General features: G+C 44.1%; 2 protein-coding genes across 5 annotated transcripts; one reads left to right on the top strand and one right to left on the bottom strand.

Annotated features, from left to right (window-relative positions):
* The first annotated feature begins 1794 nt into the window (after window positions 1-1794).
* Window positions 1795-8228, top strand: MTIF3 (mitochondrial translational initiation factor 3). 3 transcript variants are annotated; one of them, XM_017818645.1, is made up of 4 exons: window positions 1795-1886; window positions 4841-5304; window positions 6531-6676; window positions 7960-8228. In XM_017818645.1, the coding sequence occupies exons 2-4, from the start codon at window positions 4842-4844 to the stop codon at window positions 8170-8172; spliced, it is 822 nt and encodes a 273-aa protein (XP_017674134.1). In that variant the 5' UTR covers window positions 1795-1886; window position 4841; the 3' UTR covers window positions 8173-8228. The 3 variants fall into 3 exon arrangements, with proteins under 3 accessions (XP_017674134.1, XP_017674132.1, XP_017674133.1); XM_017818643.1 differs by lacking the exon at window positions 1795-1886 and adding an exon at window positions 2096-2249; XM_017818644.1 differs by lacking the exon at window positions 1795-1886 and adding an exon at window positions 3589-3610.
* Window positions 8157-13173, bottom strand: GTF3A (general transcription factor IIIA). 2 transcript variants are annotated; one of them, XM_017818641.1, is made up of 9 exons: window positions 12932-13173; window positions 12571-12671; window positions 11954-12050; window positions 11678-11766; window positions 10718-10791; window positions 9441-9524; window positions 8854-9083; window positions 8702-8761; window positions 8157-8450 (listed from the first exon to the last, which is right to left on the bottom strand). In XM_017818641.1, exons 1-9 carry the CDS (start codon window positions 13145-13147, stop codon window positions 8289-8291), a joined length of 1113 nt encoding a protein of 370 aa, XP_017674130.1. In that variant the 5' UTR covers window positions 13148-13173; the 3' UTR covers window positions 8157-8288. The 2 variants fall into 2 exon arrangements, with proteins under 2 accessions (XP_017674130.1, XP_017674131.1); XM_017818642.1 differs by having other exon boundaries at window positions 8702-8758.
* Window positions 13174-15684: the final 2511 nt, after the last annotated feature.

The raw sequence follows: 15684 nt of genomic DNA, 5'->3' as shown, positions 1-15684 counted from the left end.
CCTCGATAGACACGAACACCAGGGCTTCTGAAAAGACCTCAGCACATGCTGCCCCTCCAGAGCAACCGGAGAACACCAAACTCCCACGCTGTTCAGCGTTTGACTCTCTTAGTGTGTTACAGCTGGGGACCCAACATTTGCACACGAATTTCAGCTTCTTTGTCAAAGGTTTCTGTGTCCAAACTGGATGGAGGAGCTCACAAACCCAAGGCAGATCTGCCTACCAAAGATGGTAACAGATCCAAACATCCAACACGCTTTCGGTCTGACTCACGGAACTCCACAATCGCACACGCTGCTGACCCCTGCAGACACAGCTGGGCCGTGCAGTGCCCGCGCCCCGAACACACACGCACGGCCCCGCAGTCCGGTCTCGCAGCCCTAGGAGCAGGGACAGAGAGACAGACGTACTATGGTACACAGCCCCGTGGAGTGCTGCACGTGGAGCTCTGGGGATCTCAGCACGGGAAGGACATGGGCCTGCTGTAGCGAGTCCAGAGCAGGGCCACAAAGATGCTCAGAGGGCTGGAGCACCTCTCCAGCGGAAACAGGCTGAGAGAGTTGGGATTGTTCAGCCTGGGGCAGGCTCCGGGGTGACCTTATAGCAGCCTCCCACTGCCCAAAGGGGGCCTGTAAGAAACATGATAACAGACTTTTTAGCAAGGCCTGTACTGATAGGACAAGGGGTTATGGTTTCAAACTAAAAAGAGGGTATATCTAGAGACTAGATATAAGAAATTTTTTACAAGGAGGGTGGTGAAACACTGGCACAGGTTGCCCAGAGAGGTAGTAGGGGTCCCATCCAAGTAAACATTCAAAGTCAGGATGGACAGGGCTCTGAGCAACCTGATCTAGTTGAAGGTGTCCCTGATCCTCCTGCTTATTGCAGGGGGGTTGGACCTTTAAAGATCCTTCCAACCCAAACCATTCTCTGATTCTATGGCTCAAGTATGCACCTCAACGCACAACACACACAGAAATCACTCAGCACCCACATAATCCCCGCTCACAGCCACAAAGTACCCTCCTGGGATGGCCCCTGAGCACAGTGAGAACCATCTCCCAGCCGTGGTCCTTACACCCACAGCAGCTCCCACAGCAGAGCAAAGACACTGAAAATCAACAGAACAATGCAGCCCCCTGGGTACACCCAAGAAAACACCACTTCCCAAACAACTGCACACACAGAACCAGGCACACCACACATGCATCAGTTTGGAAATGTGGGAACACAGGATGAATGCACAGATCCACGCACAAGCACACGCATCCATCCAGAGACAGAAACTCTCTGTAAGAAACACCAACTGGCAAGTGCCGAAACATGCCTGTGCGTACCCAAGATGCACACAGCACACAGGTACCGGCAGGAAGGGGGCGGGGAGGACCAGTGCACAGGCCAGTGCACAGACACACAGACACATACAGGCTGGAGCGTGGGCACACACAGACTGGCGTCCAAGCACCCACAGACACACACAGACCAGAGCACAGGCACTCACACACAGGCACACAGAAACCAGGGCACAGGCACACACATATCTGTGTACAGGCACAGAAAGACACACACACACACAGACTGGTGTACCGGCATACACAGACCTGGCACACAGACACACACGGACCGGGGCGCGGGCACACACAGACACACACACACACACAAGGACACGCGCCCACCACAGCGCGCTCACACACGCGGGCACGCGCGATCGCGAGGGGCGGGGGCAGGAGGCGGAGGCGCGGGAGGAGGAAGAGGAAGAGGAGGAGAAGGAAGAGGAAGGAGAAGAGGCGGGACATTCCGGAACTTCCCGGCGGCCCGGGCAGGTCTCTCGGCTGCTGCGGCGGGCCTTGGCCGGCGGCTCGGCCCGGCCCGGCCCGGCCGGCAGGTAAGCGCGGGCCCCGCGGAGCCGCAGGGTCACACACACGGTCGCACCACGGGCACACGCACAGTGACCTCCGCGACACGCACACCCGGGAACATGGACACAGTAGGGCGCCGTCACACCTCTGGCACCTGCAGCCAGACACGTCCTGCCAGCACGGGAACCCCGTGGGGTGCTACCGCAGGAACCGCGGCTGCTCCTGCAGTGCCCAGGATGCCCGTAGCTGCCCGCTCATCAGAACTCCCTTCCAGCGGAGTCAGCCGTCCTTGCCAACACATGGGCTGCGTAACAAAGCAAAACACACGTATCTGCCATGTTACACGAAGATAAATCCTTCTGTACAAAGGGTAATTTCCTTTCAGACAGGTAAGACTGTATTTACTGGATTTAAATAGCAACAGGAAATGAAGGATAATAAAGGCAAAACCATGTATTTGGCAGAGCAAGATTACCATTTCTTTAAAATAAACTGCTGTTCCATTGCTGTGATCATGATACTTAGTTTTAGAAGTCAGTAGCTGACAAAGGCAAGCCAGGCTCTTCTGAGTGGAAGATAAATGTAATTATATTATTTTATAATGCAGCAGCAATGCCCAGAGTACAGACAAAGTATGCAGTGCATGATCCAGAGCTGGTTTATGAAACCATCTTAAAAATAAGGATGTCTTGGCTTTTATGTAGCTGCACTGATGATGCACAAAGATAGTTGTGTGTTGGCAGTGAGTGTTTAGTTGTAGGGCTGTTGTCACACCCAAAAAAAAAAAGCTGTTTTCACAGAGGTCATGTTTCTGGTCTGGAATTGGCAGAGGCAGAGCCCAGGGCAGGAAGGTACGGTAGCTCTGTCAGTTGTTTTTAGACTCTGCTGTGGACATCCTGTTATTTCCCTTCTGTGCCCTGTGGCTAGCTTGAGTTTGAGATCCTGCTTTAGCGCACAGCTGTATCTTACTACCCTGTTCATGAACTGATCTGGCACCACCATCAAGCAGTTTATATAGACTTTGCCCTTTCTGCTAAGATATAAAGTCCATTCCAGGCTCTAAACTATCTCCCTTTTCAGACTAAGTTTATTCACAGGAAGGTCAGTTTACTTGTCCCACTGCTTGGAATTATAAATAGCTCCTTATCCTTGCTGATGGTTTGCACCTTTTCCATGTACATGTATGCACATGGATACATGTTTACACAATGTCATATATGTAGATATATATATATGTGTATGCACGTATACATTTACACAGTGGAGTCACATTCCTTCCTTGGCAAAAGAGGTCACACTCTTGCCAACTCCTCTGGTATGACGTGTTTGGTTTCCTGTATCATCTTTGGCTTTTCCTGTACTTGCTCCCTTTTAAACATAAAATACTAAAACTGCAGATAATACTCACAATTTGCTCTTTATATCTGATGTTTTTTGCAGCTGTTAGAAAATGACCAATTTCTGAAGTTTTGAGTAAAATGGAAGTAATGCTCAGCTGCACCACAATTGCCAGGGGTATTCCACGAACCAGGGAAGAAGGGGGAAAAAAATACGATGGAACAAATGTTTCAAAGATCAGTTTCAATAGTCTTCGAGCACTGATATATTTTGAAGCTTGTTTTGAAAGTTTATAGCTTCATGATTACCGTGCCAGGATAGATGCCTGTAACAATTTATTTAAATTTTAATTTGCAATTGTGGATCTTGGACATATGAACCTTGTTCTTCATTGCCAGCCTCTGTATTGCAGGCAAGTCATAGTTCTGTCTGTTTTTCTCTTTTTTTCCCCACAAGCTTTTTTTATCATTCAAAAAGAAGAAAAATGAAAGTGTTTTTATTAGCTAGTTCTGGTGAAATAGGTACATGCTTTCTGTCTGTAAGATATATAAATAATTTTTATAACTGGAAAAAGTCAGCTCACTATCAATAGGAATGTGCCACCCTAAATTTAATGTTTCTGAAAAAAAGGGAAAGTCATCAATACTTTAAATGTCTGATAAAACGGTTTAAAATGATCCTTGTGGGTCTCTCCCAACTCAGCAGATTCTGTAAAATTCAGGCACTGTTTTCACTTTTGAAACATGACTGAATCAGTAGAACTCGAGCTTAAAAGACGGTAAGGAAACTTTTTTTCTAATTTTTTTTAAAGTTACTGAAATAATATTAGTGCTTAATCCATGTAAAACCAAGTAATTATCTGGATTACTTTCACAAAATGACATTTGGAAAACTGGGAAAAATACACAATTTGGGGTCAGTGCTATGAGAAGCAAGGTGCATGCTAGCTATGGAAGAGTTTTTAACCCTGGGATAAACCATGTTTTCAAGTATAGTAGTGGTTACTTTCTAATGTTTTAATGCCAAGGTGAAGGTTTTGCATGGCAGTCTTAATCTGTATGGTCAAAGCTTTGAAATTCCAAAACCTCACAAAACATAGAAGAGTCAGACTGTAGATGTTGGACGTTGCACAAATTGCAACTTTATTCAGTGTTTGATTAGAGTGGTCCGGAATTAGTGTGGCTTAAATGAAAAACTTCCCAAAGAAAAGTATCAACCAGGAAAAAATTTCTGGTGTTCAGATACTTTATGAAAAAATGTGGACTGAAAATATGAAAAGTGTGACATGCCCTTTTATTTGACAGCAAAATCTCCCTCTTAACCATTGGCTAATCTCTCCGTACGCAAACAAGGTGTTTAAGAGTAGATACTCCTGTGAGGAGAAAGGAACTAGAAGTACTGGATGCTTTTAAAGGAGTTCAGGCTCAGATTTTAAGATACTGAAGATAACATCAACTCCTCATAAATTTTGCTCCTTAGTCAGACTTTCTCTCTGGGTTAAATCCCTCTGTATAGTAACACCATGCATCTTTTTAAAAGAGTAGTTTCAAGGACTAGGGTTTACTGAACTGGAGTCAAGTCCTCCTAATATAACTAGAAGAATGTGACTGATTGGAGTAACTTGTTTTTATTTCTTCCTCAGAATGACTGCCTTGTGCACGATGAAACACTTATGTCAAGCAACCAGAAATGAGAACGGATACGCAAAAAGGTTCTTTGGTACTCTTCTGATGCAGACACCACAAAAGTGGTTCTTTTTTCCATTCTGGACAGTGGTACCTGACCCTAGAAAGTCAACTGTGTTTGCACTTACTCAGCCATTTTGTACAGCTGAAAAATCTCAGACAGAACCAAAAAGGAATACAGCATTTGGAAGTGTTGGGCGAAGAATTCCCTATCGTATTTTGCATGTAATCAACCAGGATGGAGAGAGCTTAGGAAACATGCATCGAGCAGATGCACTCAAACTTATGGATCAACATAACCTGAAACTAGTTCTCCTTAAAGAGAATGCAGAACCTCCAGTGTACAGATTAATGACTGGGCAGCAGATCCATGAAGAACAGCTTAGACGGGCAGAGAAGAAAAAAGCAAGTCCAAAACCAGGTATGTACATTGTACACACTACAACACTGAGCACTTTGAAAAATGCTGCATTAAAAATGGTTCCAGCAGATTAAATCCTCTTACTTGTATTTGTGTAAATCCAAAGCTATGTCACTGCAGTCCACACTATTAAGGATTTGCAGTGGTGAAAATAAAATTTTGGATTAGTCTTCCACAAAGAAGCCTTCTATTGCCTTCTCGGGATTTACTATTTTGGCATCTGCTGACTTTTTAGAAAAATATTTTTATTTAAGTGAATATAACTAAACTCTGGTTCTGTGAGAGCCAATGAATTTCTGTTCTTTTACTAAGGCATAGTGACAGGCTCTTTTTACAAACTGAGCACCAGATACACCAATATAATAACATAATTTGTCACCAGTAGTCATGAAACACTCTCTTCCTCATTTGCTGCTAAGAAGACAAAGTCTGGAGCCCTTTCTTGGACAGAATAAGAGAAAACTTTATCAATATTGAACACTTTTGAGGTTTCTTTTTCTTAAGACAGCCTGCTCCAGCAGGTTAACAAACTGAGTTTGGCAAAGAGATTTTACAAAAGGCACGTGACCTTGTATCCTCTCTTCTTATCCTCAGGCTAACAAAGACATCTGTGCTTTGGGTAGAGCTCTGATTATAACAGAGAGCACTATTGTAGCAAGTGGGTCTGTTCAAGAAACTACAAAAAGATGATTCAAATGGTAACTACTTTAGATGAACTTTAAGGAGGAAGAGACCACAAAATGTTCAAATATATTACAAGGCATCTTCATGCTTTCAGTTGAATATTGCACTTCAGCATTCAATGAAATGGGCTCAAGATGAAGAGCTATCTCAAGTCAAAGCTTTTACCTTCAGCTGTGCTGTGTGCAGTATGTTTGCACACTAAGACTTTAATTCCAGATCCAATGCTCACCTATTTGTTAGACCTACAATGTGAATGGTATGAACAAGACTGTAATTAAAAATACCTTAAGTTTTCTGACCCTGAAGAGATTTCCCTGTGTGCTTCACACATACACTCAGTCTCCCAGTTATGGCAGAGAGTGTGAGAATATCAAGTAGCCACCTAGAGTGGTGCATGTCGAGACAATGAGATCGGGATGTTTTGAGAAAGCAGGATGGGAGGAGGGAGTTAAGCAGACAAAGCATCATGAGCTGTTAAAAGAGCAACTGATACAAGTTCGTCAGATATTCAGCCAACACAGTTTCAGTTCTGTTTTAAACAGGAGTGGTTCAGAAGGAGCTATCCTTTTCTTCAGCTATTGCCAAAAATGACTTGGAGATCAAGACTAAACAGATAGCACAGTGGATTGACAAGAAATACCATGTTAAAATTACCATCCGGCAAGCAAAAGGTAGCAATATGGACATGGTAAGTGAACTCCTGAAAATTGGACAAATCAGTTTCATTAAATAGCTGTAGTTGTATAACCTGCCCTATTCAGTACTGCCACAATTTTTTGTATCTCATGTACTGCTAAAGTACATAAAGGTCTAGGTCCTGTGCAAGTAATGACTGCCCACCTTAAGCTGCTTCTGTACAAACACTGCAGTTCTAGAAAAGTAGTCCCACAGAGCTGGTTCAAAGACCATGCTTTATTAAGAATGCAGTTACAATACTGGCTTTGACAGCACAATCTAAGCAGTCTATGCAGCACCACCTTATTAACTGGGCTGGTCAAATTTTCCCATCTACGCCTTAAGCCAGCTCACTCACTTTTAACAGTGAGGTTTGAAAAAGTTCTGCTGTATTTTATCTGGATTATTTCAATAATGTGACTGTTCTTCTACAGATACAAGTGTGCAACTGTGGCTAAGGTTAGTTGTCCACTGCGGCATGAAAAACTATTGGAATGGTGTTCCAAGACTATCAAAGTGAACATTTATAAAGATGTTAGGGAGCTGGTGGCAACTTACTAGTATAATTGCAGGGCCTTGAGACTTCATTGTCATTTGCACAAATGGCTTTTTTATAGATTCCATGTAAGATTTTTTTACCCCCCCTTGTAATGTCTGTAGTGAATTAGGTTTCCTTGATGGTTGTCTCAACTGAGTTGGGGGAAATTGTGTTATCACTTCATCCAAAAGGAATAAAACTTTTTATAAGAAGTTAAATCCACAGGGAAAGGGGGTAACAGGAGGGATTATGAGAGGGAACAGAACACTTCATGACACAGTCTAGATTTACACTATCCTTAAATTTAAAAGTTTAAGTAGGAGCTTAGGAGTTCACTGTGTTACATGAATGCACTGTTATCACTCAGTTCAATACAACCAGGTTCTGCTAACCTTAAGAACAATACTGCTTCTCAAGAGGAAAGCCTCATAATACGTGTCTCAATCTAGTGGAATAGGAGGATGGGGGGGGAGCCAGATGCAGACCACTCTCATGGACACCCTTAAAGACCAAAACAAGATAAGTTAGGAGTTCAGCTTGAAGGCTAGGAGATGGCTTAATCCCTCCTGTGTGACCTTCCTAAACCTGCTTATGAGTAAAGAACAGTTAGGAAAGGACAAGCTGAACTGTTCAAACTAGGACTACCAAATAGGTTGTTTCAGCTAACAGCTAAACCGTAACCATTACAGAACAGCTGGAAATATTTTTCTGCCCGTATTTGTGCATTGATTTAGTCCTATTTTTCTCCTCCTTTTTAGTCCATGCTTTTTGATCAAATTTTGGAAACTGTGTCTGAGAAAGCCACTTATCTTTCCAAGCCAAAAGTTACTAGAGAAGGAGTGAGTGCCTGTATTTTGAGACACATGTCTGACAAAGAGTTGAAAGCACACCAGAAGATGGAAAACCAGAAAAACACCCCAGTAAAGAAAGACGAAAATGAAAATCTGAAGTCAAATGAGTTGCATCAGTGACTTTATGAAGCAGTGTAAACAATACTAATTTATTAAAAAATAAAATATTAACTTGATAAAGTTATTGTTAAGCTTTGCATTGGTCATTCCATGAAGAATGTTGTCTCAGTTAACCTTTACTGCAGAGTCAGAATTTCAACAGTTGGTATTTCATTTTCCACAAGCTTATTCATTGTCTTGCTTTCTGTCACAACTGCATTCCTTCTCGGCTGTGCTTTAGGAGGAATGTAGCCACTCAGACGTGAGGCTAAGCTCCTCTTAGGACGAGAACGCTTGGCCTGGCAGAAATAAATCCAGAATTAGTAAACTTTATGTATCTATGGAACAAAGACTACTAATGTGGGGGGGAAAGAAGAAAGCAATGAGTAGGATACCACTGCAGTAGCTAAAAGAGCTTCAGAAATTAAGAATCTCACAAATTAACTGGACAGTTTTTCTGCTTCAAGTCACATTCTAAAACACATAACATTTACCCTCCTCTGCATTGACACAGTATGGTTGAGAAGACTTTTTCAAGAGTATAACTTACTTTCAAGTTCAGCTTTCTCTTTTCAGGATCATGTACAACAGCATGCCTTGCTAGGCTCTGCTATAGTTACAAAGAGCAGGGGAAAAAAAAAGAGTTAGGTTTATAATTTCTGATTATGTGATTCAGATAAAAACAGTCTAAAAAGTACATACTTTCATTGCAAACACTCTTCCACAGCCTGGATAATCACAAGAGAATGGTTTTTTCTCCTCATGAAAAGAGAGGATATGGCTTTGAAGGTTAAATAAAGTTGTGTAAGTTCTTCCACAACCTTCTCTTGGGCATCGGCAGACTTCCCTCTCCACGGCATGTGTTTTTTGATGCTGCTTGAGGTAATCTTTCCGTTTGAAAGTTTTGTGACACTCACTGCAAACTATTGGCTCTGAGTGGGAGAGAGAAAAAGGCAGAGTATAAACAGTTTCTTACAGAAGTTCAGAATCAAATCCTAGTAGTTCTCCAGAACAATGCTAAAATCCACATGAAATGCAAGGAACTCAGAGATTGGAAGAGAATAATGTAGTATGAATTATCCAGATCCTAAATCCTGCATTAAACAATTTCTTCTTAACTGGATCATAAAGCAAAGTCAGTATACAAAGCAGCATTTTCATCAGACAAAGATCTAGCCAGAGTAACAACCAGTTTACCGACAAAGTGTTAAGACAAGTTTGTACACAATGACAGGTTGATGAAATGAGTTCAGCACAGACTCCTCTTCAAGTTAGCATTTGGAGTTTACCTGTATGACTGACTTTATTGTGTTTCAGAAGCTCTGTCCAAGTTTTTGCAGTATATGAGCAGTTTTCTTTCTTGCATGCATAGCCTGTTGGATAGGACAGATGTTTAAAGTCACAGAGGGTCTGGCAAACACAGTCCAGTTTTACAAGGGGGAACTCCACTTCTAGCATTTAAAAATTAAAGGCCAGTAATTCCTTCTCTCATACTGCACAGGAATGGGACAAGAGACAACAAACACAAGACATGAGAAGATCCTAACAGGTTTAAGAAAGAAACCTTGTATCACTGACTCAAGTTGTCCAGAGGTTGTGGAAGCCTTAGCCATGATAACATTCAAAACTACTGGACACAGCCCTCAGCAACCTGGTGTAACTGATCCTGCCTTGAGCAGGAAGCTGGACCAGATGACCTCCAGAGGTCCTTTCTGATCTAAACAATTTTGTGAAACTCTCTCTCCTTGCTTCAGTAGAGCTATTTCTTTCACTCAAATGGATGAAAATAATTAATAACATATAATATTCCTATGTAAGTATTTGTATTGCATATTAAAAAAAATCTTGACCATACAGTAATATTCCAGGTCTAGAGACTCTACCATTCTATCAAGCAAACAGGAACCACAGAAAATCAACCCTATTTAAATCTCAGGACTGGAAAGGTCAAACAACTATGAACAAGAAAGGAACACACTACAAATCGCATCTTTCTATATACTCTTCCTAGTCTGTTGAGTTGATTCCATTTGGGTTTTTTCTATCACTAGAAAGCTGGTTAGCTGTCAACAGTACTGAAAGAATGGACAGGAGTGTAGCAAGATTAGCTCAAACATACACAGCCATGTCATGATGATTTCACTTAAAAACCTTTCACATAGGTTCGTTAATAACTAAAAATGCACATGGTTTTGTCAAGGCTCTATATGAAATTTGTGGCAGAACTGGCAATTGATCCTAAGCTCTGGAGGTCCAGGCTAACAGTGCCCTAACCAGTAGCCCATCTCCAAAGATGGACTATTGATAAGGAAGCACCTCAGGAGAAGAAATAACTGAAGGAATCATGAGCTCTGTTCAGTCTGCCACAAGTGCACTGAAACTGAACAATGCCTTGCAGTTGTACCCCATTTGACTATTCAAAACGGGTGTTCTTGGTTTTTCTGTCTAGATCACTAGGCCCAGAATACTTCCACATGTGCCACACATACTTGCATACTCTCTGCTGGAAGAAGCCCTTTTTCCTTTTCTGAAACATGACTGAAGCAAGAAGAAAAAGCTATTATACCTTCATGTGTCTTCTCATGCCGCTTTAGTCGACTTGGAGTAGAAAAGCCCTTTCCACATCCTTCTTTATTACATCTAGGTATAAAATACAGTGGTTTAATTTCTTTCACTGTATCCACATATTTTTATATCTTTAAGTCAAGAACAATCAAAGTGAAGAAAATAATCCAAGTTTCCCCTTGCCTAGAGATCTGTGTATGTCCCCACCTTGTAAAAGAAAATCCTATAATATTTTTCTAACAGAGGACTCTGTAACGCTTTTGAGAGTTAGAACTATAGAGTCAAGTCTTCTATCATCCCTACACAGTAGGCTCTTCAAATATAAGAGAGAAAGTGGAAAGTTTAACTGGCTTGTGCAGATCCAGCAGTCAGAGCAACAGCAGAGCACTGATTATTTTTGTGTCTGTCACCCAGCCATACTCACAAACTTCACTTAAGTGGAATGAACACTCATGTTAAGTGTGTTCCACCTGTAAGAAATACAAAACTAAACTTTGCTTTCATCAGATCTATACTGATGTGTTATCTCTATGGAGTTGCTGTGCACAGCTTCTAAGACTGGTCCAAGTCTCTCATCTTTTTGAAGGTACTGCTCACTTCAGTGTTAGCCAAGTCACTGTTTTTTACTGGGTAGCTGCATTTTTCATTACTGTGCAAGCTCTTATGCTTGATTTCAGACTTCGTGAACTAAAAGCTGGGGGGAGTTATTTTTCCTGTGAACCTGTAATAAACCATAAGAATGCTGGAATTGCTGGAATGCCAAAGTTACAGACCACCGACTGTTGCTCAAAACAGACTATTGAGCAAAGGACTAGTACAAGAAATACACTTGCAGCCATGACTACAAATTGATTCCATTTTTTAATGCCACATTAACAAAAAGGCTAAGAAAAGGCACCTGTTTTTATCTAGAGTGTTTAAATGGAATTGTTTAAGTTCATTATTAAAATTATCCACCTACTTGAAGGGAGGTTCATTGGTGTGGTGACACTGATGAACTTTAAGTTGTTGATGCTTCCTGAAAGACTTGTTACAGCCTTCAAAGTTGCACTATTGAGGAAATTAAGTTATCATTAGAAGCCAAATAGTAACAGATCAGTTCATGTGTTTGCTGAAATCCCAGTCACAGTCTTTGAACTTATACATGTACCACATAATAACAAGTTGAAGTATTTCACTAGATACACAAAAAGGAGCTTGTTTACCTGCACTATACAGTACAAAGGTAATTACTCACCACATATTGCTTTTGCTGATTTTGATGCTTGCGCTCAATGTGCTTCTTTAAGTTTGATTTTGTTCCAAATTTCTCATTGCATCCTTCAGCTGTGCACCTGTAGATGAAATGCATTTTTTATTACAGCTCTCAAACAGTGGTTTGTTCCCTAGGCAGATACAGAAATCATTGCACAAGAGGAACGCACGAGGAATAACTGAAACTCAAAACCCAAATATACAAGTTTGCTTTAAAGTCATGAAAAGCCAGAGGCTGTTACAATCAACAATCACATGAAACATATCAGAAGATACTTTTAATAAAACACCTAGGAATTTCTAGCTCCTAATCCATGACATGCAACTATTAAGGGCTTGATAATAGGAGATAACCTCCCTTACTCCTTTAATAATGTATTCTAGGGAAAGACCTGCCTATGCCTTTAAGCATCTATTATAGATCACTGCCAGACAGGAGGTTTTTGGGCTAAGGAGATCCCCATGTCCCGTGTGCACATGTTCTGGCAGTGCTCACGATACAAAAGCTAAGCATGCATGCCCTGTGCCACTCTCAGTTATAATTCCCTTTCCGTACGGACAAGTGCACTGCCGCTTAAGGAGTAAAAACTTGGGCCTTACTCAAAGGGTTTTTCCCCGGTGTGCGTGAGGAGGTGTCGGGCGCGGTGGAAGTCTCTCGTGAAGCCTTTGCCGCAGCCTTCATAATCACAAACATACGGCCTCTGAAACACAGGGGCTCTTGAGAGGAACTGTCCCAAGGGGGCTCGGCTGCTCCCGGGATTCCGCCGTCAGCGGGATGCCCCGGCGGCACCGGTCCCGGCCACGGACACAGCCCCGCAGCCCCCGCGGGGTCCTGCGACTCCGAGGCGGTGAAGGGCTGCCCGCTGCCCACGCGGGGGCCAATGCCGCCCGTCTGCGGGGCCCCAGCGCGGTGCCCCCACTTCGGTCACGCAGCCCCCCGTCCCCAGCCGAGGGGGCTCACCTCGCCCGTGTGCCGGCAGAGGTGGGCCGACAGCCGCCAGGCCTTGTTGAAGGTGGCGTCGCAGTCGGGGAAGGAGCAGATGTACGGGCGGGCGAGGAGGGCGCTCCCGCTCCCCTTGCCAGCGTTTCCCTTCCCGGAGCTCCCGTTCCCGCTGCCGTTCCCGTTGTTCCCGCCGCCGCCCCCCTGTGCGGTGCCCGCCGCCCGCTGCCCGGCCATGCCGGAGCGCACGTGACCGGCCCCAGCGGGGGGGGGGGCGCGGCGCGTGCGCGGTGTGGCGGGTGTGAGGTACCCGGAGGGACTGAGGGAGCGGAGCCGACCCCGAAGCGGAGCGAGGCACGGAGTCCTTACGCTGCTGCACGGAGTCACAGAAACACGGAGTCAGCTGGGTTGGAAAAGACCTCCGAGATCACTGAGTCCAACCTGTGACCGAACACCACCATGGCAACTAGACCATGGCACTGAGTGCCACGTCCAGTCTTTCCTTAAACACCTCCAGGTACGGTGACTCCACCACCTCCCTGGGCAGCCCATTCCAGTATCTAATCACCCTTTCTGTGAAGAATTTCTTCCTGATGTCCAACCTAAACATCCCCTGGCACAGCTTGAGACTATGTCCTCTTGTCCCATCACTAGTTACCTGGGAGAAGAAACCCACGCCCACCTGGATACAACCTCCTCTCAGGGAGTTGTAGAGTGATAAGATCATCCCTGAGCCTCCTCCGGGCTAAATAACCCCAGCTCCCTCAGCCACTCCTCATAGGACTTGTGCTCCAGCCCCTTCACCAGCCTCATTGCCCTTCTCTGGACACAGTTATGCAGAGATCCACAAGCCTAATTCTGTGTTGCTGCACATCCAACAAGTCTCCCGCTGTTTTAGGGACATAGGAGCTCTGCTGCCTCCCTTGAGAAGCACTTCATCATTCTTGAAGGTGCCAGGTGATGTCCTGCGACAAGGGATCGCCAAACAGGTTTGGTTTGGCTCCCTGCCTTGCCTGAAGATGGGTCTGTGTGATGCCGGTCAGCCTCTGGTCCAGACCAGGGCAATCTCGTGGACTGACATCAGCCTCTGCTGCGTGCTGCCTACCACCTGCCCCAAAACTCAGGTGTTTGCAATCCAAGTTGAGGTGTCCCTGCTGTTGGGGATCCTATGGCAGATGGCCTGTCACCTGTGGTCCTGCTGTGTCCCCAAGCCACCTGAGATCACAGCTAGAGGAAGAAGACGTGGGTCTGAGCTGAGCTGAGGGACTGTGATACCTTGTGCAGCACCTCCCTGGTACATGACTTGCAGCTGAGGGAGCTGGGGTTGTTTAACCTGAAGAAAAGGAGGTTCAGGTAGGACCTTATCGCTCTCTGCAACTGCCTGAAAGGAGGTTGTAGTGAGGTGGGGGGTTGACCTCTTCTCCCAGGTAACAAGTGACAGGACCAGAGGAAATGGCCTCGAGTTGTGCCATGGGAGGTTTGGGTTGGATAGTATGAAAAAATTCTTCAGGAAAGGGTGGTCAGGCATTGGACCAGGTTGCCCACGGAAGTGGTAGAGTCACCATCCCTGGAGGTATTTAAAAGACATGTAGATGTGGCACTTGTGGATGTGGTTTAGTGGTGGGCTTCACAGTGCTGGGTAGATGGTTGGACTCAATGATCTTAGAGGTCTTTCCAACCTAAATGATTCTATGATCACATTGTCTGGTTTGTTTTGCACTATTTGAGTTGTAACCCAAGCTTTATTTTAGGTGACATCCTCCATCTGCTGCAATTCTCCCCACAGAGTGAGTGTGAGGGACAGGGTAAGAACATGATTGTGACAAGTGGACCATCCTGTGGAGAAAAACTCCCAATCCTTCTTCCCTGTTTGCGTCCCCTGAGCTTTAAAACCTGAGCAGATGGTGGTGCTTGGAGCAGGCTAGGAAAATGGGGGAGGAAAGACAGGAGGAATAAGGATCAGGAATCAAGTATGTGGGGGCTGGATCGGAGAAGGGACACATGAAGTGAGGTGGCATAAGTGCCAAAGGACAGGGTGCCTAATGGCTGTGCAGAGCACACTCTGAGGAGGGAAACTGCTGGTAAGAGGGAGGAGTTCCTGTCTGCCAGAAGCAGATCCCCATGGCCCTGGGCAATGTCTCTTATCTCACTCATCTGTAGCAGGATTAAGGGGAGGGCTGAATCAGTCAAACCCACAAAGAGGGAAAGAAATCACCTTCTTTTTGACAGGGAAGTCAGTTTAAAAAAGGTCTCAGCTTTTAACAAATGTTAACCAAAACACATAGAAGAAAAAGCTGCTGTGTTTTTTGGTTGGGTTTTATTGGGGGGTTGTGGGGGTTTTTTGTTTGTTTGGTTGGGGTTTTTTTGTCTTGAAACTGCAATAAAAAACAAACCTGAAATTTAAAAAAGAAGTTATAAATATTGCTTTTTCATGCATTGCCTGTGACAACATGATATTGCCTCAGGCCTCTCCAAAACAGTTAAGGAAATAGCATGCAGGGGAGAAAACTTTTGGAAAATGTTATTACTAGCTACACAGAGAACAAATATTCTTCACATTGGGTTTTGCTCTATGCCATGCCATTTAAAAATTTCAGCAGAATTCTCTGGAAATTTTAATCCCATTTTGGAAGTGTATAAATAGAAGATGACTCAAGGCCAAAGAAATTCTCTTGTGTTGTGCTTTAGATGTCTCCTGAGTTGACTACAGAGGGAGGATTTTGAAGAGTCCTCTACTAGAGCTGGAAAGAGAGTGGATTCACTTTCAGAGTTGA

The sequence above is a fragment of the Lepidothrix coronata genome, unplaced genomic scaffold (assembly GCF_001604755.1).
Source record: "Lepidothrix coronata isolate B3197 unplaced genomic scaffold, Lepidothrix_coronata-1.0 Scaffold69, whole genome shotgun sequence".
NCBI lineage: Eukaryota > Metazoa > Chordata > Aves > Passeriformes > Pipridae > Lepidothrix > Lepidothrix coronata.
This window is presented reverse-complemented; position numbering and strand designations above follow the sequence as displayed.

What these genes read in the sequence shown, in the direction of transcription:
- MTIF3 (XM_017818643.1), top strand. Translation starts at nt 2,197, where the DNA reads ATGTTACACGAAGATAAATCCTTCTGTACAAAGGGTAATTTCCTTTCA. An exon ending in AAAAGCAAGTCCAAAACCAG is followed by an intron (nt 5,305 to 6,530) that starts GTATGTACATTG and finishes TGTTTTAAACAG; the next exon opens with GAGTGGTTCAGAAGGAGCTA. An exon ending in AAGGTAGCAATATGGACATG is followed by an intron (nt 6,677 to 7,959) that starts GTAAGTGAACTC and finishes CCTCCTTTTTAG; the next exon opens with TCCATGCTTTTTGATCAAAT.
- GTF3A (XM_017818641.1), bottom strand. Translation starts at nt 13,147, where the DNA reads ATGGCCGGGCAGCGGGCGGCGGGCACCGCACAGGGGGGCGGCGGCGGG. An exon ending in TCTGCCGGCACACGGGCGAG is followed by an intron (nt 12,672 to 12,931) that starts GTGAGCCCCCTC and finishes CCTGTGTTTCAG; the next exon opens with AGGCCGTATGTTTGTGATTA. An exon ending in GAAGAGTGTTTGCAATGAAA is followed by an intron (nt 8,762 to 8,853) that starts GTATGTACTTTT and finishes TTGTAACTATAG; the next exon opens with CAGAGCCTAGCAAGGCATGC.